The sequence below is a fragment of the Athene cunicularia genome, assembly GCF_003259725.1.
Source record: "Athene cunicularia isolate RWA chromosome 17 unlocalized genomic scaffold, athCun1 chr17_part1, whole genome shotgun sequence".
Classification (NCBI taxonomy): domain Eukaryota; kingdom Metazoa; phylum Chordata; class Aves; order Strigiformes; family Strigidae; genus Athene; species Athene cunicularia.
The window spans coordinates 6,285,932-6,313,159 of record NW_020799122.1 but is presented as its reverse complement, the minus strand read 5'-3'; the positions used below and the strand labels follow the sequence as shown (position 1 = coordinate 6,313,159).

At 50.7% G+C, this 27,228-nt stretch overlaps 1 protein-coding gene across 6 annotated transcripts; it reads right to left on the bottom strand.

The window, feature by feature from the left end:
• Positions 1–538: 538 nt before the first annotated feature.
• SH3GLB2 (SH3 domain containing GRB2 like, endophilin B2) lies at positions 539–19,062 on the bottom strand. Of its 6 annotated transcripts, XM_026860264.1 has the most exons (12): positions 18,895–19,062; positions 18,437–18,565; positions 17,085–17,218; positions 15,962–16,054; positions 13,816–13,827; positions 11,722–11,784; positions 7,374–7,397; positions 4,579–4,668; positions 4,007–4,107; positions 3,514–3,528; positions 2,658–2,919; positions 539–2,003 (listed from the first exon to the last, which is right to left on the bottom strand). In XM_026860264.1, exons 2-12 carry the CDS (start codon positions 18,477–18,479, stop codon positions 1,896–1,898), a joined length of 945 nt encoding a protein of 314 aa, XP_026716065.1. In that variant the 5' UTR covers positions 18,480–18,565; positions 18,895–19,062; the 3' UTR covers positions 539–1,895. The 6 variants fall into 6 exon arrangements, with proteins under 6 accessions (XP_026716065.1, XP_026716067.1, XP_026716066.1 ...); XM_026860266.1 differs by lacking the exon at positions 3,514–3,528; XM_026860265.1 differs by lacking the exon at positions 13,816–13,827.
• Between the last annotated feature and the right edge of the window lie 8,166 nt (positions 19,063–27,228).

The following is a 27,228-nucleotide window of genomic DNA, read 5'->3' as shown; positions in this document are numbered from 1 at the left end:
TAATGTAATTTCCCCATTCCCTTTCATGGGAGTTTAACTAGAAAAACTGAGCGCTGTTGTTACACTATAGAGCATTTCAGCAGCTGCTTTTCCCAGGAGTTCTTTCCAAGCCGGGTGCTAGGGACAAGGCTTTAGGATTTTAGATTAGCAGCAGATCTAGTTTCCATAACAACAAATAAATGTCTGTTAGCTATAGAATAGCATTTCCAGTCTCTCAGCAGCTAAAGTCATCCTGCTCTATTTTTGCTTCAGGTTAAGGAGGAGCTGTTGTTTCTTAGAGTTTCTGACTCTGTAGTACAACTGAGATGTGTCATCTGGGAGAGGAACTGCAAGACATTAACAACCTTAAGGTGTGTTGAGAGTTTCAGCTGGGACAGGAGGTTTTGTTTTTCCGCCCAGCTCCCCCAGACTGGGATGGCAGAAGGGCACAGCTGCCTCCCTTTGCCTCCTACCCAGCACCGCTTGTCCCTGGAGCCTGTGGGCACGTGGCTGGAGAGCAAGGGCAGCCCAGAACCCACACAAAACCCCGAGGCAGGAGGTCAGGCAGTTTGTTTATTGGCAAATAAGTGCTGAAAACCACGAGCCCTACATACACAGGTGCTCAGTGCCCTGTTACATTAGAGTGGTCACAATATCATGGGGGAAAGTGCAAAAGATCAATAAACAAGCCAGGTTTGTTCTGACATACCAAGGGGAAGGTTGTGAACAGAGAGCTTGGTGCAGGGGAGTTTCTCTTCCATCCAGCTTGAGTGGGAAACGAGTTACACAGCAGCAGAAGTCCTTTAGTTGAGCTCTAGCTCAAAAGCTCGTTACGGGATTAAAAGGCATCCACACCTGAGCACGCCCTTTGAGCTAAACCACCACATCCATCAAGGGCAGCCGGGATTGTTTAGTGTGTGTGTGGCCAAGAATAGCTCATGGTTGGAGATAACAGCAAGTGGGACTATCCCTTACAGTACAGGGATGCACCAGGTCTGTTCACTGCTGAGAGGGGAGGGGAAGCATTAGTTAAATCAGTGATTTAGGGTGAAAATAAAGTCAGGCTGAAACATGCCTGGAACAGACACACTGAAAGAAAAGCCTGGACAATTAACACAAGGAGCAAAGCTTATAAAAAGGCTTGTAAACTCTTTGCAGTCCAAGAGCAGTTTCTCAGAGGAAATGCAAGCAAGATGCATGGTCCCTTGCAGTGAGGTTTGATTTTTGACATACAGGCCCTGCTGGGTCTTCACAAAGAAATTAACCTTCCAGCTTCTGAGGACCATTCTAGATTGAAGCCATCAGGCACCACGGTAGCAAGCATGGCTCTTGGAGAGCCTTGCATTACTCTTCTCCCACAGCTGAGCAAGGTGGATGGGTTTAACAGGCTCTTAATTCTTAAATTCAGTTTCCTTGCCTTAAGAGCTAAGACATGTCAGAGGGTTGGCGCGGGACACTGCCCCACAGGAATGCTTAATGGTTTGACTTAGGCAATTCTACTGCTGAAGGAGAGAGAGGACGGGAGGGGCGGACAGGCACTAACCCACACCAGACACAAGGGAAGTGTAACTCAAACTCTGTGAGCAGCTGCTGTGGGAGATGGCTCGCTGGCCCTGGGAAAGCTGCTGCTATGAACAAGACTAGGGTAGGGTAGGAAAAAAGTAATCAAGGAATCTTGCGCCATCAAGACTAACCTCAAAGCAGGCTGCACGGGTAGTTAACAAATTCAGTCTTGGTGCCATCAGCTCTTTCCCAAAACCTCGCTGTCATGGTTTTACTACTGCTTTCCCACAATTCCCCTGTTAGCAATGGAGTGTCAACCCTGAAGAGAGCAATGGTCTCGGATGAAGAAATCCGCATTAGAAGTGCCAGGAGATGAGGGGTGCATTCTGCTCATACGTTCTTCCTGGAGACATTTAGCTTAACAGTTCCAAGTAAGTGACAGGAACTTTCCCTTTCTGGTTCCCTCTTTCTCCTATGAGCCAGTCTGGATCCATGCCTGGCAGGCTGTACACAGTGATCATCTGGGGAGAGAAGGCAGCGTTAGACAAGGCCCTCCCTCTGCAGCCAGAGCCCAGAGGTTCAGTCAGAGGGGTACTGACAGAAAATAATGCCTCAAGTTCCTTCAGCAGGCATCTGTGACCTTTCCCTTGAGCTCCCTGTAGCTTTAATAGATCTACAGAAATCTCTCTGCTGCTTTTTCATTCTCCAAACTGACTTAATGTATTTTTGCATACAGGGTGGCATGATATTGCTACAACATCCTTTCTGAATACAAAAGTTCAGTCTAGTGAACAAAAGAGTTTGCAACTTGCTGAATTTCCTTTTTTCTCAGGATGGTAAGACCAAGACCTCCAGCCAGTAGCTTATTCCATTGCTCTGGGATAAGGCAGCTATATCTGAGGGTCACAGTGAAAGATACTAAGTCTTGGGGTATTTTGTTGGCTGGGTATAGAAGAGGAATAGAAGAGCTGCTGGGGTGATGTTCTTAAATAGCAAATGGCCATGAGCACAAGCTCACTGCAACTCAGTGGATACTAGTGTCAAGGGAAAAACTCAATTAGCAGTTCCATAAACCAGGGGTTTTAAGGGCAAGAAAAGTAACCAGGACCTTGCTAAATGTGCAACGAGCTGGTAGGCATTCACGGCAAAATTCAATACAAAGGAGAGCTACCAACCTCATCTGCAAGAAGTGCCAGCTCAGTGCTGTCAGCTGCTTCGTAATCATAGAGGACTCTGGCCTTCCGTGTCCCGCTGGCAGGAGGCTTGACTTCATTCGGGTTCAGGACGCTCTCTGCCACGGTATTAGGCACCCCAACAATCGTGGGCACAACTGGAATGGTAGGCACAGCAGGGAGTGTGGCAGCAGCAACAGCTGGAGGAGAGGTACCAGCTGCGGGAGATGTGGATTCTGCGTTGCCTACAAATGTGCCTGAAAATCTTACGCAGGAGGAAAAAAGCAGAGTTCAGTGAGGCTCTAGGGTGAGGAACCCAGAGCTTGCTTTTTTAGTAGTTACACTGCGGAGATGATGCTCAAGAGTTCCAGTTAACAGCTGTAACATATCTACACTGTCCTTCGAGGGGAAAGGTGCTGAGACTATGCAACAGGTAATAATTGTCTGCTTGTTGTGATTGCAGTGTCCTGTTACAGGCCAGGCACCCAACCTCCTGAGCGAGGCCCAGAGGGGGGTCTGGGCAGGTGCTGTTCTTGGCTCTGTTTTACGAGGCCATTGGGCCGTGTCCTTGCCCTGCTCTCACAGTCTGTGTTATCTGTTCAGGCTGCCAGTTCTTCAGGAAAGGGACAGGCATTATTGCTGTTAAGGTGGGTGCCACAGCTGGAGGCTCCCAGGCTTTCTGGGTTCTCTGTCTAGAGATGGTAACGGAGCCCGGTCTCATTGATCTGTAGATACCTGGCTCTGCACGAAGGGCATGCAGCTCTGGCCCGTGCTGGCCTTTGTAGCGAGTCTGCAGAGACTCCAGTGTTTGGGGGAGGTGGAGAGCTCTTAGAGCTACTGTGTTCAACATCCTACTTACATTTCTCCTTTGGAGCTGCAAGCATGGAAAAGAACAGAACGGGAATAGTGAGTGGTCATGTAGAGGAAACAGCCCCTCCTGGGTCAGGCCACAGCGCTGATGTGGCAGGTGAGAGACAAACAGCCCTGCCCGTGCCCAGGGCAACGCAGCCACCAGCACTGAACGTGACTGCTGCAGCTGAGCACGCTCAGCCTCGCTGCTTGGCAACAGGAATTTGTCTCCCATGTGATTTAACTAATTTAGAGGAAGAATGTTCCAATCTCATGGCCATCACGCTTTGAGATGAATGTATACAACCCAGATGAATCCAAGGGGAAAGCCTGCTGTAAATGCGCTGCCACCAGGACTGCTCACCATTCCACAAGCTCAAAGCTCTGTCAGCGCTTGGAGGGGTTTTATAACTTGTACCCAATGCTGTGGCCAGGGGTGGGGAAGGAGCTGGGGTAACAAGACAAGTAACCCTCAGAGAAATAAAAGCAGTCTCTTGTCTCACCTGCCCAGTTGCTTCTGCAGGTCCAGCATGTATTGGTAACACTGAGCATAGTAGTTGGTCTGAGACTCCACAAACTCGTGGAGACAGCGAAGATGATTCACCTGGAGGGAGAAGGACTGTAAGCTGCTTTGGGAGTTTGGTTGCTAGGCACAGGAACTTTCCCTGCAGCTACTACCCCCCCATGGGAAGCACATATTTAAAAGAGCTAGTTGGTTTCCTTGAACGCACCAATTTAAGTTTGGGAATGCTGTAATAGTCCCAAGGGTGATCTCAGAGGCTCTAGCCATGCCCTTGTAGCTGGCCCACAGCTCTAGCGAGAGAACAACCAGGTTTTTCTGTCTCGGAAGCATTTTGAGGACTGCAGAGCTGCAGATGCCACAGTGGCACTGCCTGTGCGTGTTCATTATGTTTTTAGTTTGAGCATTCCAGGTCTTAGGAGGAGGTTGCTGTAGCATCCAAATTTATGACCTCTTCTACCTCTACGCTCAGTGCAGGGCTCCATCACCCTGGTGGCATTCTTCCAGAAAGAATCTGTGCAGCCCTGGAACTCCCAGTTACCCAGGAGGACTCACATGTGTGCTGCTGATCCCCTCCAGCAGCAGACGCGTCACCTCTGCCTGCCGATCAAACTCGGTCTGCGTGAGCCTCAGCTCGTGTTCTGCCTGCAAAAGAGGACGGGGTGTTCAAGCCAGCACAAGGCAGGGACCCCTGCTCTGCCTCTTCCAGGGAAAGGTACCACCCACCTCCTCCACCAACCCCCATTTGGCACCAAGACAAGTGTGCTGCTGGATCGTAGGATCCACGTGCACCCGTGACACTGACCCCCGAGGCCTCTGGCTGCACTTCAGCTTGATTCCTGCTTGATCCTGCATGGGATCACTGCAGGGCATGGAATGGCAGCTCAAGGCTGATGCATCAAGCTAGGAAGTGCCTACTCCCACAAGACTGGAACATGAAGATGGAGAGGCTTGGTTAATCCTCAGGGATGTGGAAAGCCAGTCCCATGCCAGCACCTGTCCTTTTAACCCCCTCTTTAGGCATAGGAACTAGGAATTTAGAAATAGGAATTATAGGCATAGGAATGTGACAACCTCCCTAAGTTTCTCACCAGAAGTGCAGCTTTTCCCAGTTATCATTTTTATCATCATAGAACAAAGGCTGAGGCCAGGGAGCATTTATCAAATGGCTGTTACTAACCAAATCTCCCTGCAATGGAGATGAAAACATCCCAATCCAACTTCTACCCCAGGCTCTCCTTTGAAGCTAGTTACTCATCTGAGCTAGGAGGAATTAAACAAGGTTAACAGAAGGCAGCTCTGCAGCAGACACTGGGAATTCAAAGACAGACGTACTGGAGACCCTCTTTACCAAACAGAGCATCTCTCCCCTACCAGCAAACAGCGTACTGACACCAGGGCAGTTCTGCAGCACCGGAACACCCAGGGGGATCTTTGTAAGGAGAAGAGCTCCAGAAGTGTTGGAGCCATCAGGTGTTCTGGTGCCTGCTCTCCCCTCCCGCTGCCAGAGGGAAAGGGCTGACAAACAGGCACATTTGTTCCCTCTGGTGTGTGCTGCTCCTTAACCCCAAGGGGAACGTGCCAGTTCCCTCTTAGGACGTGCTGTGACTGACAGCACAGAAGAGTGATGTCCACTCAGCTACAGCGTACTGGAAGGAGAGGAGCTGGGGTTCTGTGTCCTCTTCCCCTTCTCCGGGGGGGTGCAGCAATCGCAGGGCTCCTGTCTTGGTGCTGTGGTTCCTGCATGGCCCCAGTTCTGGGAGAGCCCTCCTGCTGCTGCTGCTTTGGAAATGATCATTCTGGCACAGGAATCACTTGTTTGCACTTGATCCTGGAGGACTAATCCAGAGATGCTGATAGAGCTGAGGCCACATCGGTGGTGTTAGAGCAGGGTTCCCCCCGAGGAGAGCAGCCTTTGCAGCAGGGCACACCAGAGGAGCTGCTGCGGGCCATGACAGCGTTACCAGTCCTGTTGTATGGCTAGGCTAGAACAAAGACACGCTTTGACTGTCTTTTAATCAGATTTGTCTATTTTAAGCTACAACTGATCTATTTTCTTGCATCCTCTGTATGAAAGGGATTATTTAAAGGAGAAGGGGAAATGTAACAGGAAATACCAGTGCAATGCCTTACTAGGCACAAAGATATTCTTGCTCCAGTGAGCCGAGAGGGGACTTCAGTAGCAGCAGAGCTATCTGAAACTTGTGACAGGCAGAGCCAGCTCCATTTGGCACTGCCTGGGATTTCACCCATTGCCTCTCCCTGATAGTTCTGAGCAGTTGCAGGATGTTTCCTATAAAGTCAGCACCGACTGTGACCTGGGAGGTCCCTTCCAGTCTTGTGCTTCTCGAAGACAGAGAGAACTTTGAAGTTTACTGACATACTTTGGTCTATCCTGGCTAGACAGACCAAAGAGAGAGCTAGAGGGACAGAGCTTTGCATACTTAGAGCTGACTGCAGTCAGCTTATTTGTTTGAGGGACTGAAGGATTTTGCATACAGGATGAGCTGGTTCAAAAACAGCCAGTCTGCTCTGATGATGCATTTAAGGCAGGAATAGGCTGCTATCATGCACAGCATGCAGGACCGTGCCAGTTCAGGCTTCAGGCTGTCTGCTGGGGGTGTTTGAGGTATGAAAGGCAATGGGATCCCAGGTGTCTCTGGGAGCTCCATACTGTGCTGGAGCTCCACAGAGAGCTCACTCTGGTCTCGAGGCCACTAGCAGCCTTCCATCCATCTTCATGGACAAGTCACACTCCCATTTCAGAGCCCAAAAGATAAGATCTGGGACTTTGCCTCCATGGACCCACTCAGAAGGGTAAGTGCAGCTCACCCAGACAGAATTAACTCCATGCCAGGCTCCAAACCTCCCGCCCTTGTTCACAGGGAGACCCTCTGTCTTTGCCTGAGCTCTGCTTAGAGCTCCTGCTCAGACCCCAGAACACGCAGGCAAGGGGCTACTAGAGGCTAATGCAGGGCACATGCAGAATTGGAGCAGGCGGGGCCTTTGCCACCGGAGCAGAGCTGGACCACATCACCTCTGCTCCTGTGACACCAGTGCAGGGTTCTCAAGAGTTGCCTTTTACCCCAAACAAACCCAGGCTTGGTTTGCCTAGGAAGTCTGACATGGTACAGCGGAGGGGCCCACGGGGCAGGCTCTTCCCACGCCACGCTGAGTCACGCTGAGCCATTCAGCTGTGGGACCAGGACTGGGGCTGACACCAGCAACATCCCAGTGCTCCCCCCCTGCATGTGTGCAGGCACACAAGCAGGAAGGAGGCCACAGCACCCCCACCCCCTAAACACCACCAGCACACCCAGGTTTGAGCACAGTTTCAGCTGGGTACTTACTTTTTCCACCTCGTCGCTCCAAAGCTGTAGGGGCCACAGAGCAACAGGAAAGGAGATCAGTGTTGGAGACATCGAGAAGCACTCGGCATTAACACCAATTGGCAAGGACGCTCCGTGGACATAGCAGCCCAACTCCGGGGACAAGCTAGCCCTTCACCCAGCAGCAGCTGCCAGACCGATGCCCCTTCCCCTCCTTCCTGCACCCTTGAGCTCAGTTTCACAACAGGAGAGCAAGTCCATGCCGCCCGAGCCAGCAGCATGTCAGCTCTGCTCCCTGCCAGGGCTGTTCTAGCAACGGCATTCAGCAGGCTCCGGGAAGAACAGGATTAAGCAGCAGAGTCCTCTGAACAGCAAGGGTTACTTTGCTGAAGCCTGCAGAGGTTGGTGTTGAAGAACAGCCCTTCTTTTGGGGTTATGGAGAGGCAAGTGAGCTGCTTGCGCCCACAAACAGGGCCTGGGAACTGCTGTGAGCTCAAGCCAGCCAGAGGCCAGTGTTCCTCACCCACTGGGTCTAGAGAGCTGAGGTTAACGGGAACATAATCCAGCCAGTCTGTGCTACCAACCGGCATGTTTAGCTACGGGAAGGAGGAAGCAATGGCTGGATGTTGCCTTTGAGCCAGGCAAAACACCACAGCACTACTCCTTCCTACCCTCCTCACCCACAGGGGCACATTCGGGGCAGCACAACACTGCCAGCTGCTTGCTGGGATCTGGCTAAAAGGACATGAAACAATTGACAACAAAAGTCACACACAGCAGTGGGAAAGGGAGAGAAGAGGTAGAAAAACACATTGATCCTTCTTAGAGGTCCTCGGCTTGGCCTTTCCTCAGCACACAACGATTCCCTCAGCCCTGGCAACAAGAAGAGAAATCCCCCTGGATCAGCTGAGAGCACACCAGCCTGCAGCAACACCCCACATCAGCGGGGCCAGGGGAAATGGCCTCTGAGGGCCTCGGCTTCCCCCTCTAACATCACTTTTGCCATCAGGGGAGTTCACCATAGCATGGCTGAATTTGCACTGCAGGCACATGGGCACCCTGTGCTGCCGCTGTGGTGCGGGAGGGAGAACACCCTCTGTTTAGACCCAGGGTCTCCCAGCCAACCCTTGCTGAGGTTTGCTCAGCAGCAGCTGCCCTCAGGTGGGCTGTGGTTCCCCACAACTCCACCAGACAATATAAGGAGCACCTGCAGGAGCTGCCGCCTGGTGAAAGGCTGCAGCAGGAAGGGGCTATGCCAAGCTCCGTGGTTTGCTGCCTGTTCCTGTTCTGGCTTCTGCCCCCCTTCAGCTCAGCTCATGCTCCGTGGTGGTATGTAGCCCAACAGGCATCTCTTCTTGAGTGGAGTTACTGTAGCTGGTCCCTTACGACTGTCCCTGTGCAGCGCTCCATGCACTCTGACTGTGTGTTTTCTCTGACCTTTGGTGGATGTTTTGTTTCTGTAAGTCAAAAACAGGTTCAGATAAGGCCTGGGCAATTTCAGCCACGTGTGGGGACACAAGTCCCTTCCCCTCCTCAGTCTGGGAGCTCCTACTCTGGAAGGCAGGTCCCAGCCTGAACTGCTGCACAAAGCCTCTGTCAGCACACCCTCATGGTTTTGGAGCAAGGTTTACTGCAGGGGCAACAGGAAGCTTTTGCTCTGGCCACAGCTCTTCCTACTTCAGTGCTGTAGACAGTACTTGAGCTGTTCCAGGCCCATTTGGTCACTGCAGTACCCTTTGAATTTGTAGCTGGATTTCTCCTCTGTTGGCCTTGCTCTGACCCTGCGGTGCTCTGGGGCAGTCCAGATTTGTTCAGTCTCTAGTCAGAAGCATTTCAGACAGCTCGGGGAGCAGAAAAAGCCATGATCTGCACCTATCTTCCTCTACCCAGCTCAAGCCAGAGGAACCCTCTTTAAGGTACTCAATATGTTTTTTTTGGAATCGTTCCTAGGAGCACAGTGCATGGCAAGTGGCAGGGGCCGAGAGAAAGGGATATTTAGCTTACACCTTCTTACACAAAAACAAAAGGTCAGTGTGGGAGAGAGGAGAAATGGCTCCTCAGCCTCCAACTCATACAAAATGAGGGAGGTGCTTGTCTCCAGGTGGATTTAATTCCATCTAAGCCCTCCTGTTATAGAAGGGGAAAAAAAAAATAAAAGCACCATGTTATCCACCTCTCCAAAAAGCAACAACATAAATTTAGAATCCAAATCGGAGCCCTGCTGAGGGCATATGGTCCAGGAGAGAGCTGACCTGTTTGCTCACCTGTAAGATGAAGTTGTTACCTGGGCATAAGCAATCCCTCCCTCCAGACAGGAGCAAGGTGAGCAGCAACCACTACTCTATACTGTCAGAACGCACTAAGACTAAAGTAGCGCAAGAATTCTGGCCTGGAAGAAAAGCAGAGCAATAGTATGAAGAGCTCCTACCTGGCTGCAGTGCCTGACCCTTGGGATGAATGCTGGGATTAGAGAGCTTGTTGCAAAGCAGTCCTGCCTGCACCGAGCTGGGGAGCAGTCTGGGCTTAGCCTGTGTTTTGCTATTAGTTATTTTAGTTATTTGCCAATTGTTATTCAAGTCACCCCTGCTAGTGCAGCTGGACTTAAGGTGGCAGTTCAGCCACCAATTGCAACCTCTGAATTAGATAGTTTGGAAGCCATGAGGACCACCGCTGTCCAGGCCAGCAGGTTTCTTACACATGCTCCTGGTAGGAGGCCCTGCTCTGCAACTATCAGACATGATTAAGTGATCCAGGTCAGTGCTGTCTGCTTACCTAGAACAAGTCTGTCTCCTAGAGCCCAGCTCTAACTGTCCAATATCACCATTGCTGCTGTCAGAGCTTCTCTAGCAGAGCTCTGAAGAGCGACCACTGAACCAGGCAGAGATGTGCCAGGGTAGACACCTAGGGGCTAACCCCTCCAAAAAAAAAAAAAAAAAAATTAAAAAAAAAAAAATCTATTTCTCCTGTTGTGTTACTGTACTTGGCACCTGCTCCCCAGAAAAGCTTTGCAGTACAGCAAAAGCAGATCAGCTTGCAGTTTGGTGATGACTAGACACGCTCAACTGAGCATGTGGGCACTCTGCAAGCTGCTAGTGCACATTATACAAATGCTTACCTTCAGGCCTGCTTTAGAAAGCCTCAGGAAATGATCAGGACACCCTGGTCTAATCAGAGCTATTCAGAGGCAGGGAAAGGCCAGTTTCTCTCCTCTGATTCTCCTAGAGTTCAGTTTTAGTCCATTATTGTGCTGTTCTTTGTACAGATCTTTCCAAGGAACAAGCCAGAGCCACAGGCTTGCTGCACTAGGAGAGATGGAAACTGAGCAATTGCTACAGCATCACCAATATCAGCTTCTTCCTCAGGAGTCCCACCCTCGGGTCTGTTACCTGTGGAAATAATTTTCTAGCTATTGTAAAGCTATTTCTGATCCCAGCATCACTCTCCAAGAAGGTCAGGACAGATCTCCCTGGGGAACTAACACTGATGCTATCAGCTCAGACATACCTCTTTCTCCAATGGGATGGGTTTCCCATTAACCAAATCCAACTTGTTTCCATGAGGTTTTTGTTCACAAGAAGGCTGGGATGTCCCTTTTCATATCTACAGATCCCACTCCCAGATTATTCTATTAACAGGCATCAGTGTTGTTCTGAATGCTATTTAGGAAGCAAGATGATCAGTTTTCAACATTTTAACGAGAAATGTGACATTGTGCAATGGGGAGCCATGAACACAGCATGGGAAGTCAACTGCTTGACTACAACCACTCGGTGCAACACAGTAGAAATGCAACAGGCTATTCACCCAGCCCAGCACATCTGACTGTATAACAGCCACCAACAGACAGGCCCCAAGACAAAAGGAAAAAGAATTGATCTCTATTTGCTGAATAGACAAGACTGCACTGTCAGCCTACTGTGTTACTGATATGATAGTGGCAGAGAAATTCCTGCACCTCTGCTTCTCTTGACCAGCTACAAAGTGTGACACCACAGTACTGATCAGGCAGTCATGCATGTGACATTGCCAGTGTACAGCTGGAACCATCCAGAAAGGCTAACCTTTGAGGGTTTTGTCCTTTCAATTGCTCCACTAGCAATAAAAAACAGTCAGAAGATTCCCACTAGAAATGTGGAAAAGGATTGGCAGAGAAACTGGAAAACAAACCAAGCAGCAGGAGTGCCAGACCCTGACCATGCACCCCTATGGGGGTGATCTGCATCCTTAAGGTTGGGTCAGAGGAACCCTGGGCAGCCCATGTCACATTAAAATGTTGAAAACAGCAGAGCACTAGGTCTGAGATTAAGTCGGGTGGAGAGAGGGGCAGGAAGAGGTTGGAGAGGCAACATCTAGGAGGAGGCAATCTTACCGCTGATGCGCTGGCGGAGAGAACGTAATTACGAGGTCTAGTCTCCTGAAAGTCAGGCACAGCCTAGTGGGGGGAATAGAGTTTCATGTACAAGTCACGCAGAAGAGTCGACAGGAGTCAGTTGGCCAGTGGACGGAAGAAGGGACTAGTGGTTTTTTCCCTGTCTGTCCTAGAAGCTTAGCTCAAATTCTTATGGGGTGGCAGGAAGGAGGTCTCCCAGCAGTCTGGGCAGTGGTGTGTGGAAGCTTTCCCCAGATGGAAGCCAGGCTTGTGCAAGAGGGGGTGGACTGGCTCATGCAGTCCCACCCGGTGCCTGAACAGCAGGAATTTCTACTGTTAGAAACCCTGCCTGTACTTACAGCTCTCCGCTCATACAGCGGCCAGGTGGAGTGGAGATGAGGCAGCACAATCTCAAATGCATTTCCCATTCTCTTGCAGCCAGCAGTTGTTCACATCATGTTGGCTCCATCCAGTGAGCAGGAACTTCCTTCCCCTTGCTTCCTACCTACAGTCCTAGAAGTGTCCCTGCACAGGGCTTTGGCCTTAAGGTGGGCATGTTTACTGGCATCAGAGCATCCTTCCCACAGTGCCTTTCAAAGAAACACTTCTACTTGTTCTTACTGTCACCAAGCCTCTGAGCATGTTTCCTCTTAAAAGACTCGGATATTACCCTTACTGCTATTTTCAGTAAGGGGCACGGCTTAGCCAGAGCAGATCTGGTCCAAAGCCTTGCTCTTGCCAAAGGCAGTGTCCGAGTTTTCAGCCCAGAGGTCAGCAAACCTCCAAGCCACCTTCTCCATAGTCAAACCTCTGCCCTGGGGCAGGAAGACTTAAGCACTCTGGAGGTTTTTCTCATTGGGAATGTAAGTGATCCAGTCCACCCCCACACTAACTAACCATCACACAAGGTCTCTATTCAGCTAAACAAAGATTAGGCCTCCTCCTTGGAGGGCCTTTGGCTGTAGCATCACCCAGAGATAAGCCAGCGAGTTAGCTTAGATCAGGGCCATCGCACTGGTGCAGTGGATCAGGGTATCCTCCTGGTCAGGCTTTACTAAGCAGTAAATTGGTGTGCAGGGCTGGCACACAATCCAGCTGTAGCCCAGCTACGTTGTTAATCCTCTCAAGCCCCACGTTTCCTCTCCCAGGTTAATCTCTTTGCAGCTCACCCAGATCTACTTATACATGCTGACCCGATTTGCTGGGCCCCAAGCAGCCTGCTGGAATGAGTGACCAGTGTGTGGAAGAGCAGTCAGGCAGTCCCAGCAAGAAATTTTATTTTTTTTTTTAAACCATCTGGAGTTTTGGGGATGGCTGGAGGAAGGAATAAGGAGGAGCAATTCTTATTACAAGTCAAACCTGAATATAGGGAGAAAAATGCACCAGTAGGATTTGAGGCCAGCACAGCAACTAGGCTTGATTCCTCCCTGTGGGGAGATGTTTCACAGAAATAGCTTCTTAAAAAAGAAGATCAAAAGCAACTGAAGAAACCTCTCCTCCCATTCCCTGGTCTCCAGGGAGTCCCAAAACTAGTCATAGCACATGGGATGAAGGAGGCAAGCTGCTCTTGCACTCCTATGTGTGGAGAAGTTGTATTTGCAAGCAGTGGTCAAAAGACACCCACCTCCCTCCCCCTTCTGCTCTTGTAATGGGGAAAATGGGCAGAGCCCTGGGGCCTGGCAGACAGAACAGCACCACAACCAGATGAACCTGCCTGTCATTGTCTCTGGGCTGCCTCCCTTCCAGGAGAGGGACTTGCCACCCATCCCGACCTCCTCCTGCCAGCAGCTGGAGGAGCCTGAGTGGGTCTTTACAAGAGTCTCTGCCTCTCTTGAGCACTGCTTGCAAGCAGCGTTGAAGGAACCCAGGGCACGCTCCAGAGGGGCTGCAGGCAGCTGACAGACACCCCCATCTTTCTGGAGCACCTTGCCCAGGCAGCCACAGCCCTGACCACGCTCAGTGCATGCGCCAGGGCCAGTCCCGATGGGACAAGAGAGATATGAATTTTCATTTAAAATGGGAAAGAGACAATGAGAGGTGTTAAAGAAAAAAAAAAAAAAAAATCACAGCACTGTTAGCACAGTCAATACTCACATCTCCCTCACACTGAGCAAATTACAAAGAAACAAAACAAAAAGGTTAGTAAACAAAATAGCATCAACAGGAAGGACAAAGCACAAAGTCCGAGGGAAATGCACAAGCCCAGACACTCGAACAGCAGCTCACAGGTCTGGGCAGCAGCGCACTTGGAGGGTCAGTCACAAGACAGAAGCTGTGGGAACACACGTTTGCACTACGGAGGGGGAGAGCAGCAAGAGAGTGGTGAGCTGGGAAGGGTGCAATACTTTAGGCCAGCTTGGATGGCGAGGTGTGACACAGGACTCCAGCCTGTTACAGGGAACATTGTGGTCTAACGCTGAGTTAACACGCTGAGAGCAGAGGCAGCAGTTCTCTCCCTGGTGCTGGGAGCTTCCACCTGTGCCTCGTCCTCTAGTAGTCAGTGAGGCACCCAGCGTCCCGAGGGCAGGGACTCCACCTTTAAGCTAAGTTGGGTAAGAGATGTGTGCCACAACAGCAGCTAAGGTTGCTCTTCTGTTGTGTGAGCTCTGTTTCAAAGAAGCAGAGTGGCTGAAACGTGGCTTGGGGTGAACACCCTGGAAAGCTGGACTGGCTCTGCACCCTCCGTGGGGCACCCCAACCCAGCAGTTCCAGTAGGAAACCAAGTTTTTCAGCTACAGGGAAGTCCCTCACCCAAGGGTCTGTATGCAGGTGAGAGGCCTTGGGATCACTTCAAATAGGAAGCAAGCTAAAGAGGGTGGAAAGGGAGAAAGCACAGGAGGTATCTGAATCCCTGCTCTGATTTGAGGTTAAAATAAAACAATGGCCACCACTTCCCACTGAGACTGGGGGCACTGTCCCCTTCAGAAAGGGAATTGGGGATCCCTGAAGTTACCTTCAGTGGATCTGGGTGACCTGACTGATGAGAGGAAGCTTTATTTAAAAGGGCAGCCATCCCTTTTGTTCACCCAAAGCTTTGTTTAGAACTTTTCCACACAGGCCTCAGTGCTGCTAGACCTGCTGATGGAGACCGCTGCGCTTAGCACAGCTTCGTCAGGTGGCATGTATGCAGTCAGAGCTGAAAAAACACCTGGGAACTGGCCACCCAGGGAGCTGCAAGGCCAGAGCCCCTGCTGAGCAGATGGCTAGAAAATGGGCTCATGGCAGGGCTCCCAGGCTGGTATCCCAGTGCACCCCGGAGACTGACTGACAAGGATTCCTGCCTGTTCTGACTGCACACATTTGCTAGTTGAGTTCCTGGCCCCAGGCTAGAAGCAAAACTTGGCAAGTCCTTGTGCCAACAGCCAGAGTGCTAGAGGATGGCAATCTGCTTCAGGAAGGTCCTCCAGGGACACCCTCAGTGCCCAGCCACATCCCCTCTGCCTCTGCCTGGGGACAGCCCAGCTCCAGGAGATGCCTCAGGCCCAGGGAGCACCCTGAGCTGACAGGCCCTGTCAGCCTCAGACAAGTACTTTTAAATGCTTTTCCCCATTGCTCAGGCCTGTGGACAGTGACACTGGCTGACTTAGCAGTCCCTTCCGCACTGCTCTGACCTGGGGCCTTTGCTAGTTTACTTGCTATTATTTCCCCAAAGCCAGAGAGCAAGACTAGCCTGTAACTAGACAGCACCACGAATTAAGTGAATAGAGGCTGAAAGAAGGACCTCTTGGCAGCCAGTCTGACCCTGGCCGCCCCTTCCAGGCTCCTGCAGCACTCCTACCTGGGGAAGACTGAGTTGGCAGAATCCTAACTGGTCGGAAAGCCTGGGACTGCTGCAGAGCCCCAGCATGCTCTTCCCCTGTGCACCTCCCAGCTCAGCTCTCTCTTGGTTTGCTTTCAGATCCCCAGGGAAACTTAGCAAGTCCTCGGAAGATGCAGCCTTTTAGTTACTAGCACAAGTCATCCAGTGACCACTATCTGTCAGAAGGCAGGAGCCTGGGTCACACAGAAGTTTCCAGACTCTAGAAGCTCAGAACTCTTTGTTTCAGCAACTCCCCCAAGGGAGGACATCTCTGGAACAGGCACATGGCTCCTGCTCCCAGTTCCCTTGCATACCAGACAAGGAATTCCTCCACCCATGCCTGCCAGAACCAGGACATAGTAGGACAGCCTAATTTTTGTCCATGTGAGCCAAGCCCTGGGGCCAGAAGGACAGAGAGGGGAATGAGGGGAAAAAAATTACCGCTGCTTTTGCCTCCGCAGCTTTGGCTTTCTTCAACCTGGCTTTGCAGGCATCCAGGTCCAGGCGGCGGTTCTGCAGGATCCTCCGCTCTTTCTGGAAGGGACAGAAAACGAGCAAGAGCAGACTGCTTAGAGTGGTTGTGAAGGGAAGGGGACAAGGTATCATCTAGAAATCCAATCTATTCCCTTATGATGGGGAGAAAGAAGTGTGACCAGCAGAAGCAGGGAGGTGACAGTCCCCCTGTGCTCTGAACTGGTGAGGCGGGTGTTCTGTCCAGGTTTGGGCACCTCAATACGAGAAAGATCGAGGGGCTGGAGCGAGTGCAGAGGAGGGCAACAAGGCTGGGGAAGGGCCTGGAGAATAAATCCTGTGAGGAGCGACTGAAGGAGCTGGGACTGTTTAGTTTAAGGAGGAGAAGGCTGAGGGGAGACCTCGTCACTCTCTACAGCTCCCTGAAAGGACATTGTAGAGAGGCTGGTGCTGGTTTCTTACAGGTAATTAACAATTGAACAAGAGGGAACAGCTTTAAACTGCAACAGGGGAGGTTCACACTGGACATTAGGAAAAATTTTCACAGAAAGAGCGGTCAGAGAGTGGAATAGGCTGCCCAGGAAGGGGGTGGAGTCACTGTCCCTGGATGTGACCCTGGATTTAAGGGTCATTTAGATGAGATGTTAGGGATATGGTGTAGGGGAGAACTAGAGTCGGGCTGATGGTTGGATCAATGATCCCGAGGGTCTTTTCCAACCTGAATCATTCTGTGAAGTAGTCGGTATGTCCACCTCATTAACAAGAGTTTTGGGCCTGGCTGCCAAGGATACAGGTTAACCTTCTGGAAACAGGGCAGCCTATGGGTGGGTGGTGCCCAGCAGGCTGCAGGACTCAGGAGAGGAGTTACCTTCCTCATGTGCATCTATGGGCAACGCTTCCCTGCCACAGAGGGAACCCTGAGCAGACCCAGGACTGGTATTCCCCCATCCTTGCATTCTTTGAGGGAAGAATATTCAGTCCTCCTTTCTCACAGGGAAGGAAAATGAGTTCTTCCATCACTGCTTCCCTCTCCCTTTGCCCTCCTTGTCTCTGGTGACATGACAAGCTTCCCCTTCCCTGTGACCATACTTACAGATATGGTTCGCCAATCCCCTTCCAGGAAGTTGCGCAGCGGGGTCAGGAAGTTGATGGAGGCAGAGTGGATGAAGTCCCGTTCTGCTGCACCTAAGCGCCTTTGAGTCTCTCCAACTTTTATCAAGGTCTTCCCTGCAATGACAGGAGCCTTCAACTCCAGGAGAAACCAGTTAACACTGTGCTGGCTTTGGCCAACTCACCCAAAGGTATCAGGCTCCAGTGCTGGGAGATGAAGGCACAGGGTACCCTGCCTGGACAAGGTAAAACCAGGCCTGTACCACACCAGCTTCACTCCTAACTACAATCTGCTTTTAGCTTGAGGCCTCAGCTGTTCCCAGTGCAGCTCTGATTTTATCTATCTTCTGAGGCACTTATTCCACTGATGTCCTTTTACTGCTACACCTGCTTGTGCAGAATGATCTTTGTCTCATAAAACAGAGGCACAGGAACAGAGCAACAAATTAAAAAGCACCAGAGCAGAAAAAAATGAGTTGATTAGGCAGTGCTGGCTATAGATGCAGTTATGGCTGTTCTGCCTGTAACAGGACTTGCTATTGAAGAACTATTGATTTGCAGAGCAATAACAAAGCTCATGGCAGAGGGAAGGACAGATGGAAGTTAAGGCTGTGCTTCTGTGCTGGTTTGCTGCTCAGAAGAGCCCAAAATTCCCCCAGGAAGGGGCAATGGCTAGGATTTAAGAATAGAAAGATGCTCTGTGTGGTCAGGAAGGGGCCTGTTGAGGCTTGTAGCCAGGCACTAACCTTCCCAAGTCTGTTTTTCTGTTCTCTTTCTGCTGGAAAAAGATTTCCACCCTTCACTTGCAGGAGAGTTAAAGGATAGTTCTCCTGTTCAGAGTCTAGGGAAACTGTGCAACTAGATACCACCTTAGACTAAAAATATGCTCAAACTGGACAAAGCTAAAACCATTCACTGCGACTCCCTGTTCAGTCTAGTTTAGAAAGCCACAGAAATGGCACAGAATAGTTTCTGTGTCCTGTAACCAGTTCCACTACCTACCCTGGATCCACGTGTCTTTATTTCTTCTCCAGCTCTGCCAGACTTTGACTCTATGAGGAGTGGGGAGACCCCTTTTCCCCCACAGCATGGAGCATGCTTTGCTGTGGAGTAAGACTTGCCTTCCTACTCCATATAGGCTGCTTGCTTCTGTGCTAGAGAAGACCCTTCTCTGGCATCAGCTCTGACACACTAATAGGTAGGTTGCTGTGGGGGGAGCAGTCACCCTGCCCCCTTCAAGAGGCATGCTACAGAAGTCTGAGCCCAGAACAGTAGAGAGGATACTCTCAGGAAGGATGGATTCCCAGGGCTTTTTAATTAGCCAGGCTGACTTACCATAAGGTGTCCCTGGCCCAAAGTCATTAGCTGCTTCTGTCATGTACTGTGCCAGCAGCTCCCCGTTGGTGACCCGGGAAGGCACCTTCCGGTCAAGCTTCTCATAGAGGAATTCTTCTACTCTGGCACCTGGAATGAGGATGCCGCTGGTGGTTACAGGATGGGGGATGAAGGAGAGGCCCCTGGAACTGGCATTGAGGGTAGCCCACCCCATGCAGTCCTCAGTAACACACCGGACAGCAAGCACCAGCACCAGTGCTCAGGGGTGCTGCCAGACTGTGTAGGGCAGCAGCCAGTCACCTCAGCTACACAGGGAAGGAAGGACAGTCCCTGCAAAGAGATGTTTCTTCCACCCCCCCAAACTCAGTGCAACAGGGCTCTTTGCCAGAGGGCATGTCTTTTAACGCTAAGCTGCGAGTGATACTTGTCCTTCAAGCATTAGAAGCAGCTGGACTTACTAGGGTTTGGCTGTAGCAGAACTTCAGTCTGACGCAAGATCTTCTCTGTCCAGTTTTTTGTGGAGTCTGCTCTGGCCAGAAGGTTTTCAAAGTGGGCATCTAGTTCAGTCTTCTCAGCCTGGCCCAACTTTTCTTCAGTAAACTACAAGGAAAGAGGTAGTTGTTAGAAGGTCTGTACTACTAAAGCAAAATTACAATGTGCTGCTACAGGGCTATTAAGAGACACTGAGGCTTCTTCTGTCTCATGCATTTATCTTAGAGTAGAGATAAGAAGTCTTCAAGGTGTCATTCTTTGTTGCCAGGCATCATTCAGGGGAAGAGGGCAAATTTTTGCCCAAGATTGGAACAAGCACTGAGCTAAGAACAGAGTTCAGCTTTGAGAGGTGTTCCAGCATAAGTAACTTTTAATAAGGTCTCATACAAAAATACTCTAGTTGCGAGGAATCTATTTAAACTGTGCACATGGTTTCCAGTATTTCACGCAGGAGAGCAAGACATGCTTCGCATGAGGGAAGGTGCCATCTCCCTTCACCTCCTAACCAACTCTGTCCTACAAACCAACAGGATCAGGAGTGCCACTACCACCTCACAAGTCAGGCTTTCTTCTCATCTTATTAGACAAGCATGTACACAACATCAGTTTTGCTACAGGGCTTGTGAGTGCCCTCTGCCAGTTGTCAGACTGACAGTGTCTGTTCCAGTGAGCTGCCAACTGAGCATCTGAGGTTTAAGGAGGCTCAAACTCAGGATTGAGATAAAAATGCTTCCAGCAAGTGACTCCTCCTCTAGGACATGCTCTGAAGCAGGGTATCAAGAGAAATATGTGTCTGACTGCTCTCAGCACTCGGATTCATACTGGCAATGGACTTTCCCTCCCTCCACAATTTCTTTTAAGTTTAAAATTAGCAACAGGGAAGAGCAGGCTGTGCAAGTCTTCAGTGTGTTCATACTGGGCAGTAACAGCTAACAAACAGTGTTTGTCAGTCTGGAGGTGCAGCATCAGATGGCCTGGACATCCCCCATTGCTTCATTGGGGGATTTCTGAGAAAAAAACCCATTCCCTCTCATCCCATCCCCATTTTCCACTTGCTCCTCTCAGTGACTTTGGCCAACTTCAGTGTATTTTTAAGCACCATTTCCTGCTCTTGATGAAACAAGCATCTTGCTGGGTCATACTAAAAGACCTCTCTAGGCAGCTATGCCACTTGGGATTCTACAGAGGCAGCAGTTGTCCTTTTAGCCCTTGTTGCTGACCTCTGGGGCCACTATTGAGTTATTAGGACATGGTACTGTACAACACCAGGCACAGTCAGTCGCCAAGAGATTAAAGCCTGGCTAAAACTCTTCGATGAAATACAACTCCTGTCTGGTCTGCCACTTGTAGTTTCTCCTCTGTCCTCCCCCACCCCACAGCTCAGCTCTAGACAGTCCAAGATGCCCTCTCCATGGGGTCTTGGTCTGGTGTCTGCTGCCCCTTGTGAAAGGCTTTCTGGCAAGCTCTGTTCCTGCAGCTGCCCCACAGCCCCAGCTGCCCTCACACCCAGTACAATGCCGGGAACAAAGCGCGATAGGGAGCAACCCCAGAACCAGCACACGAGGCAGGCAAACAGCCTCCAGGAGTCCTGTTACCAGCCCTGCGCAAATGTTACCAGATGTCTGAGATATACAAGCCCTGCAGGTATGTTTACAGAGTGACCTGTTTGGGCAAGATTCGAGCCGGAGCCAGTGAACTGCTTTGCCAGATGTAGGTGGTGACAGATATTCAACTGCAAGGACAGTCACGCTCCCTCCTGCTGCTCGGACTCCCAGCCATGCACGACAAGGGATCACTTCACTAGTCTTCTCCTCAGCACCAGTAGCCCCTGGTTACTGGCACTTATTTTCAGCTCAGTCTTGCCATGGCCCCAAGGCTATTGCTGGACACGGTTAAAAGCAGATTGAAGGTGAGAGGGTGCTTGTATTGCTTTGTATCCAATGTCTGTGATTGTCTTTGGGGGACACACACGACTATCAGACGTGTGAGTGGCTGAGGCTCTCTTCCTCTGTCACTGTTGGAAGCCCAGGGCCGTTTTCAGACTCTGCCAGGCTGGGCTGAGTCACTGCCATGCAGCAAACTGGGGCTTCCCAGGTATTTGGCACCAGTTCGAGTCATCTGTTTAAGAGCTTTCTTAAACAAGCCAAGTCTCTTCGATGCAAAGATAACAGTCTCTCTCACCCCCCCTTTCCCAGACAGCTTTTTGAGATCTCATCTCACTTTCAAGTCCAGCTCTTTTTCCTGCAGTTTAGACTCATCCTGCACCAGCATCTGCCCTGGAGCTGTCAAGCCTAAACCCAGTTTCTTACTGGCTGAATTTAGTCGGCTTCTTACAGCACTGCTGCAGTCAGATCACTGCTGCAGCCCTCCAGCACCTCCACAGTGCTACTGCTGGCCTCTTGAATCACTCCAGCTCTGGGGTCCTCTGCTACATTCACAAGCAGCATCTCCAAGCATCACTGTTCTTTGTGGCTGTTTTCCACGACCCACCCCTTTGCCCGGTATGGTGAAATAACACGGGTCATTTGCACAGCACTGGGTCAGGGAACAGCCAGGACTCAGAAACTCAGTTCTTATCTCAAGTCAGGCACTAAAGCTGTTTGTCTTGTGAGAGAGCTGAGGACACGCACCATGACCAATGCAAGCCTGAGAGCTGTGCAGGAAGGGGAGGATGGGCAAGAATCTCAGTCACAGCCAGTGGCTTCAAAGGGTCAGGCCAGAAAACAATCTCTTATTCAGGCTGTATTTCAGAGTTGGAAAGCAGGACATGAACATCATGAAGTGGGTGCAAGGGCATGGGAGGCTGCAGCTCCCATGCTGGGAGGCTGTTACTCCCTCTATTTACACTTAATTCCCCAAGTGTCTCCCTCACCCCTGCCCAGAAGTCAGCTACACTGCAAAGCCCAGACCTGGTTGGTACTTCACTGAGGGTTGCTGCAGAGGATGCTTGCTTCCTCCCCTACAGCACACTTCTACCTCCTCACCTGTGCATGGGGAGTCACTGATCCAGCTCAACTTGACCTCTAATGTGACTTTTTAGATGGATCAGAGACTCACCTCACAGCACTACTGGGAATGTGCCATCAGGTGTCGGGGAGAACAGGACCACCTCTTGCAGGAACAGCTTCCAGTGAGATCAGATGAAGCTTCTCATGAAAGCACAGCCAGTGAAGGAGATTAGAGGTAAATTACACCACCTTGTCCTATGAGCTGGTTCTTTTTCATGGCTGGTGCAAGTGGAGATCTGAGCTTTCAGATGGCAACAGGTCTCAGCTGCTGATCCTCTCAACTGGCTGCCCAAGTCAGTGTCCCCAGTGAAAAGCAGAGTAGAAGAGCCGTTTAAGAAGTCTGGCTACTCAAGCACTTCAAGCTGAACTCCCCCATAAAGGATTTTTGTTCCTAGGAATTTGTTTTCATAACACTTACAGAAATTTCATTGTTTTCCCTTCCCGTTGAACAGACATAAGATGTCACTGTGAGGCCAAAAGATGCAGGAGAACAGATGAGCTGATCACACTCATGCCTCCTGACTGTAAAACACAAATTAAAAAATATTTTGTGTCTTGCTGCTCCTGGACTAGAGGCATTGCTATCTTTTGCAGCACCAAATACTCCAGACTGCCACAAATAGGAGTGTTATCTGGTTTTACCAAGCTGGCATACAGGCTTGGTGCATATCCACCTGGGAGAGAACAGGGCGGGCAGAGCACACTCAGTTGCAACGCCTGGGGAGAACCTTAAGCTCCTCCATCCTGATGTGGCAGAACTACTCCCGTTTTTTTTTCCTAGAACCTGACAGTTGGGTCAACAGTCCTGCCCTGAACCCATTCCAGGATCTGCACCCTGGGATGACGTGCCAGGTCCCAGTGCTGAGGCTCCACGGATCCTGCCCTGCAGGAAGCTGCCCCAGCTGAGCACCAGCCCCGTCTTTGTGCAGGGAAGCCGATGAGGTGATTAATAATGCAGGGCAGCCTTTTGTCAAGTGCCACTCTCACTCTCCAGGAAGAAGAGAGTCGTGCTGCATTCCAGGGCATCAATAATTCAGCCAAAGGTTGGGTTTCCTCTGGGAGGCTCGGCTGGACAGCAGGAACACTAGATGCATTATCAGGGCCCGTATGGGCAAGCAGGCTGACAGGTCAGGAGAGCAGCGCTTGGGCAACAGGCCCAAAAGAAGCAAGACTGCTGGACTGCAGTTAGGGCAGCTGCCTGCACTCGCAGCTTGCAGGGAAAGCTCCCCTTTGCCCAAGAGAGTTGGTGCAGACGCTACCGCGGTGTCAAGAGGGTGAGCAAGAATAGCTGTGCTGGATGGGTCCCTCTGTAGTACAGCTACAATAATCAAAAAAGGCTGTGCCTACAGCCCTAGAGACTAAAGGCCATGAAGGTTAGGCTTTAAAATAGCAGTTGTTGTTTTCTTTGCTGAAAGCATTAGCACCTTTCTCCCTCTTAAAGTGAGGGGAATAAAATCCCAGTGCTCCCATAACTGAGTTATGCCAACACCACAGCTGTTTAGCACAATGCCGCATGAGTGGACTTGTGTCTCTTCCAGGCTTGTGTGATTTTTTTCCATCCCTCTCCCCTCCAGCTGACCCAGGCCTGGACGCTGTGAGCTCAGACAGGGTAGCTGCAGCCCCCTTGCAGAGGATTTGGTGGCAGAGTTCAGGCCCTTGTACCACTTGCAGGGTCCCTAGTTTTTCCAGCTGGACATTACTTATCACTTTCCACCTTAAAACACAAAGATCAAGCCAGGGCCAGAAGTCTTAAACCAGGAATAGTCTCCTGCACCTGCCAGTAAATTCGAGCCAATGGATTTTCTGAAGCCTTTGAACAAGTTCATAATGCCCAGGCTATTGAACATTTGCTTTTTTGGTGATCAAAGGCATGACAGAATCAGTTCAGGCAATCTACCTTTCACCTTGCACAGGGCTGCAGTAGGAGAGAAGCCACAGCCACTCAGCATCTAAAAAAACTACCTGAATCTCAGCAGCTCTGGGCCGGATACAGAGTATGCTATTTGGTCACCAGGAGTCAGGAAAGCTAGGCTGCGAGCCAGCTGAAACTGTGCTAGAGGACAGAAGGAAGCCATTAACAGGACAGCTTGGTTAACTCATGAGCAAGGCATTTAGGAGAGGAAAAAACCCTGCCCTGGTGGATTCATACGTGTGTTTCAAATGGAAACATGCTCTGGCCCACACCTCTCGCCTTCAAAACCCTTTTGTTAAGTCATCTCCTGTTCTCTTGACTTAAGGTGTCCAGCAACCAAGGTATCAACCCCAGTGAGGTCAGCAAGCAGAGGGTCTATTTCATCTGTTAAAGATATTAAAGATAAAAGTCTATGTTATCACCAGAGTTCAGGGAGATGGGGGTGTCTGTCTTTCAAGAGCGTGTAAGTCAGCCTCTAGCTGCTAGTAGTAATTGCATTAGCAGTGGGATAAGCACCCAAAAGCCATACTCACGCTTCAGCAATTTCACCCAGAGCCAGTTTACATCAGAACTGACAAAAGACAGACACCTACAATTATTTCCAGATACCCCTGAGAGAACCTGTCTTGCAGCCTGTCTAGAACAGACCCATCTGCCATGTTACCTTTGGAAGGAGATGCCCGTTCTGCAGGGAGGCCGGAGCTGTTAGCACAGTTTCCTCTGCAGAGGTTTGCCATCAAACCCACTTACTGATAACTGGAAGGTACAGCTGATCAAAGAGAAAGGCCTTTTTCTTCTTCAGTGAAGATGAAGAGAATGACCTGTTTGAAGTCTTCTGCAGGTGCCACAGCTGCTAGGGGCTATGTGCTGTGTTTCCTCTGAGGATACTAACTCGACGGCTGCGACTGGTGGTGCAAGTGTCAGTACAGTACCTCCTCGAGTGAGATGCTGAATCCTGAAAAAGCTCTATATCCTTGCAGCTGACCAAGCCTAGAAGCGTTTTCCCCACTCCCAGATTAGCAGAGCTGACCATCACCTTCCTGCCCCAGCTTCTACTGTCTGCTTTGCTTTTCTGAAGGAGATCATAAGAGATGCCACAAAGCCCACAGGACACAGCCTGGTCAGGGGGCTGCATACACAAGCCTGGTAAGACAGTTACTGCTTATACAGCTTTGGGGAAATAGTACACAGCTTCTTAGTCACAGCCACCTCTGTCCTGCTCCTGCTGGAGACAGGTACGGGTTGGCCCACCCATGAACACGTAAATCCTTCAAGCTGCCTAGCGTCTCCTCAGGTAGGAGTCCTGATAGCTGGTGCCTGAGCTAGAAAGAGCCATGTGAAGGCAGCAGTAGGTTTACAAGTTTGGGTGGGGTTTTTTTGTGTTTTTTTTGTCATGAGAGAGGTCAAGCCTAGTCCAAAATCCTTCATCCAGCACCTACATTAGGTTGTATTTGATGGGATTGAAGCCAGGACTGCTCCTGCCCTAAGCCTCAGGGAAGCCACCCCAGAGGGGGCGTGCTGGCCATGCCATCTCCTTCCCCCCTCGCTGAGCAATGCTACAGCCCTTCCTCCAGTTCGACTTCAGCTCTTGCGTGTTGGCCAGACAGCAATAGCTAATGCTGTCTGAGTGGCACAGCACATAATGGCCAGTCCATTTATCTCCCAGTCGCTGCCGTTCCAGTAAAACATCACTTTGTTAAATGCCTGGAGCTGAAGAAAGCATCTTCAGTGCTATAGAAAACAGCTTATTCTAGGCAGGTCTTATTCCCCACCTAGATCTGCTGTGCTAAAGAGTGCTACAAACCCAATCCTCACTGCCAAGAGCAGACCTCAACTGTCATTTGTGGCTCTTGGTGGAGACAGGGCAGTGCTCACTGACACCAGCAGCAGGAGCCTAGGCGGACAGCCCAAACAGGCCCAATTCCCCAGCAATTACATTTCAGAAAGTGGCTTTCAGCCTCAGACATCTATTTCCTTCCAGTCAACCCTCCTGACACAAACAGCTGCATGCTGTCCAGAAGTACCAGTGCCCATTTTGTTTGAAGAAATTACTATTGTAATTAGGCAGATGAATATTCACATACGAGATTTTGTGGAGTAGGTGTAACAGGCAGAAGCCACTATTTATAAACGCCTCCTTGCTCTAGAATCACTGTGTGCAGACACTGTTCCCATGCCTGTCTCCTTCCTACGCCTTGAAGCTAAAAACCACTTATCAGAGACTTACAATAAGGCTTCTAAACACAAGATTTCTCTACAGTGTTTCTTCCTTTCTTCTGCTACCAAGGTCATTTGCATGAGAACAGCATCTTTAAGCTTTCCATCTGCTCCTTATTTTGCACCTGTAGTTAATAGCTCTTTTTCATAACATATGACTCATTGGCACGGTTACAGAAGGTGATATCTGTTTACAGGAGACCAGTTCCTAAAAGAGCCAGAATTACTCCACCACACAGAAGGTTTGGAACAAGACAGCACTGCTCTGTTTGTTTATCAACCCCCACACAATAGGTAGAGCAAGAAGCCCAGTCCCAGAGTCACCAGCTGGCCTTCCCTTTTCAGGCAGGATCCCAACCAACTCTGACTTGCCTCTTTCCTCTCCTGCCCAACCAAAAGCAGTTTTCCAGTTATGCCCAAGAAGCAGACAGACTCAGCAGCCACATCCCACCACCTGTAGCACACTTTGCTCCTCACGGGTAGCCAAATCTCTTCACTCTATACTCCAGAGGGAATCACTGCATCTCCAAGCAGCTCCTGATCGCTAGTTTGTGAAGGATGCTCCTGATGACACGTTAGCCTGCCCAGACGCTACCTGCCCAGCCTCAGCACGTTAACAGCACTGCGTTTTGTCAGGGGCTGGGAGCTACCTGACCTCAGGAGGGGCTGAAGTGCAGACCACTTGCAATGCCACCTCTATCGCATCTCCCTAGCAAAAGGGAACAGCTCCCCAGTGGGTCTGGGCACAGCTGCCCGAAGAGCTGCTGGTAAGATACACTTTTCTTTAAGAACAACAACAATTAAGCAAGTGAGGCCCTCTCCACACTCCTCTCCCGCCCTGCCCCAGTCAATGTACTGAAGCATCTCTGGGCCTGTTGGCCTTTACCAGACCCTCTCACCACAGCAGCAGCACCACGGTTTCGCTTAACCCCTGCTCGGGGTCATCCAGCACCGCTCGGAGCCCCCGATGCCCAGAGGTGGCTGCTCCTGGGCTCAGACAAACCGACCCATGCTACTCCCAACGCCTGCTCCAGCCTCCCTCCGGCCGGGGCCTCGACCCGCGGGTCCCTGGGCGCGGCGCAGGGCGCTCCGTGCCCGTGCGGTGGGAAGGGGCCAGCGGAAAGATGCTGCCGGGGGAAGGCCCAGCAGCCTCGGGGGAGCGC

Excerpts from the sequence above, each read along its gene's own strand:
- SH3GLB2 (XM_026860264.1), bottom strand. The coding sequence starts at position 18,479 with ATGACAGAAGCAGCTAATGACTTTGGGCCAGGGACACCTTATG. Across the intron at positions 4,669-7,373 it reads GGAGCGACGAGGTGGAAAAA|GCAGAACACGAGCTGAGGCT; the intron begins GTAAGTACCCAG and ends CCTCTTTTGCAG. Across the intron at positions 4,108-4,578 it reads AGGGGATCAGCAGCACACAT|GTGAATCATCTTCGCTGTCT; the intron begins GTGAGTCCTCCT and ends TTCTCCCTCCAG.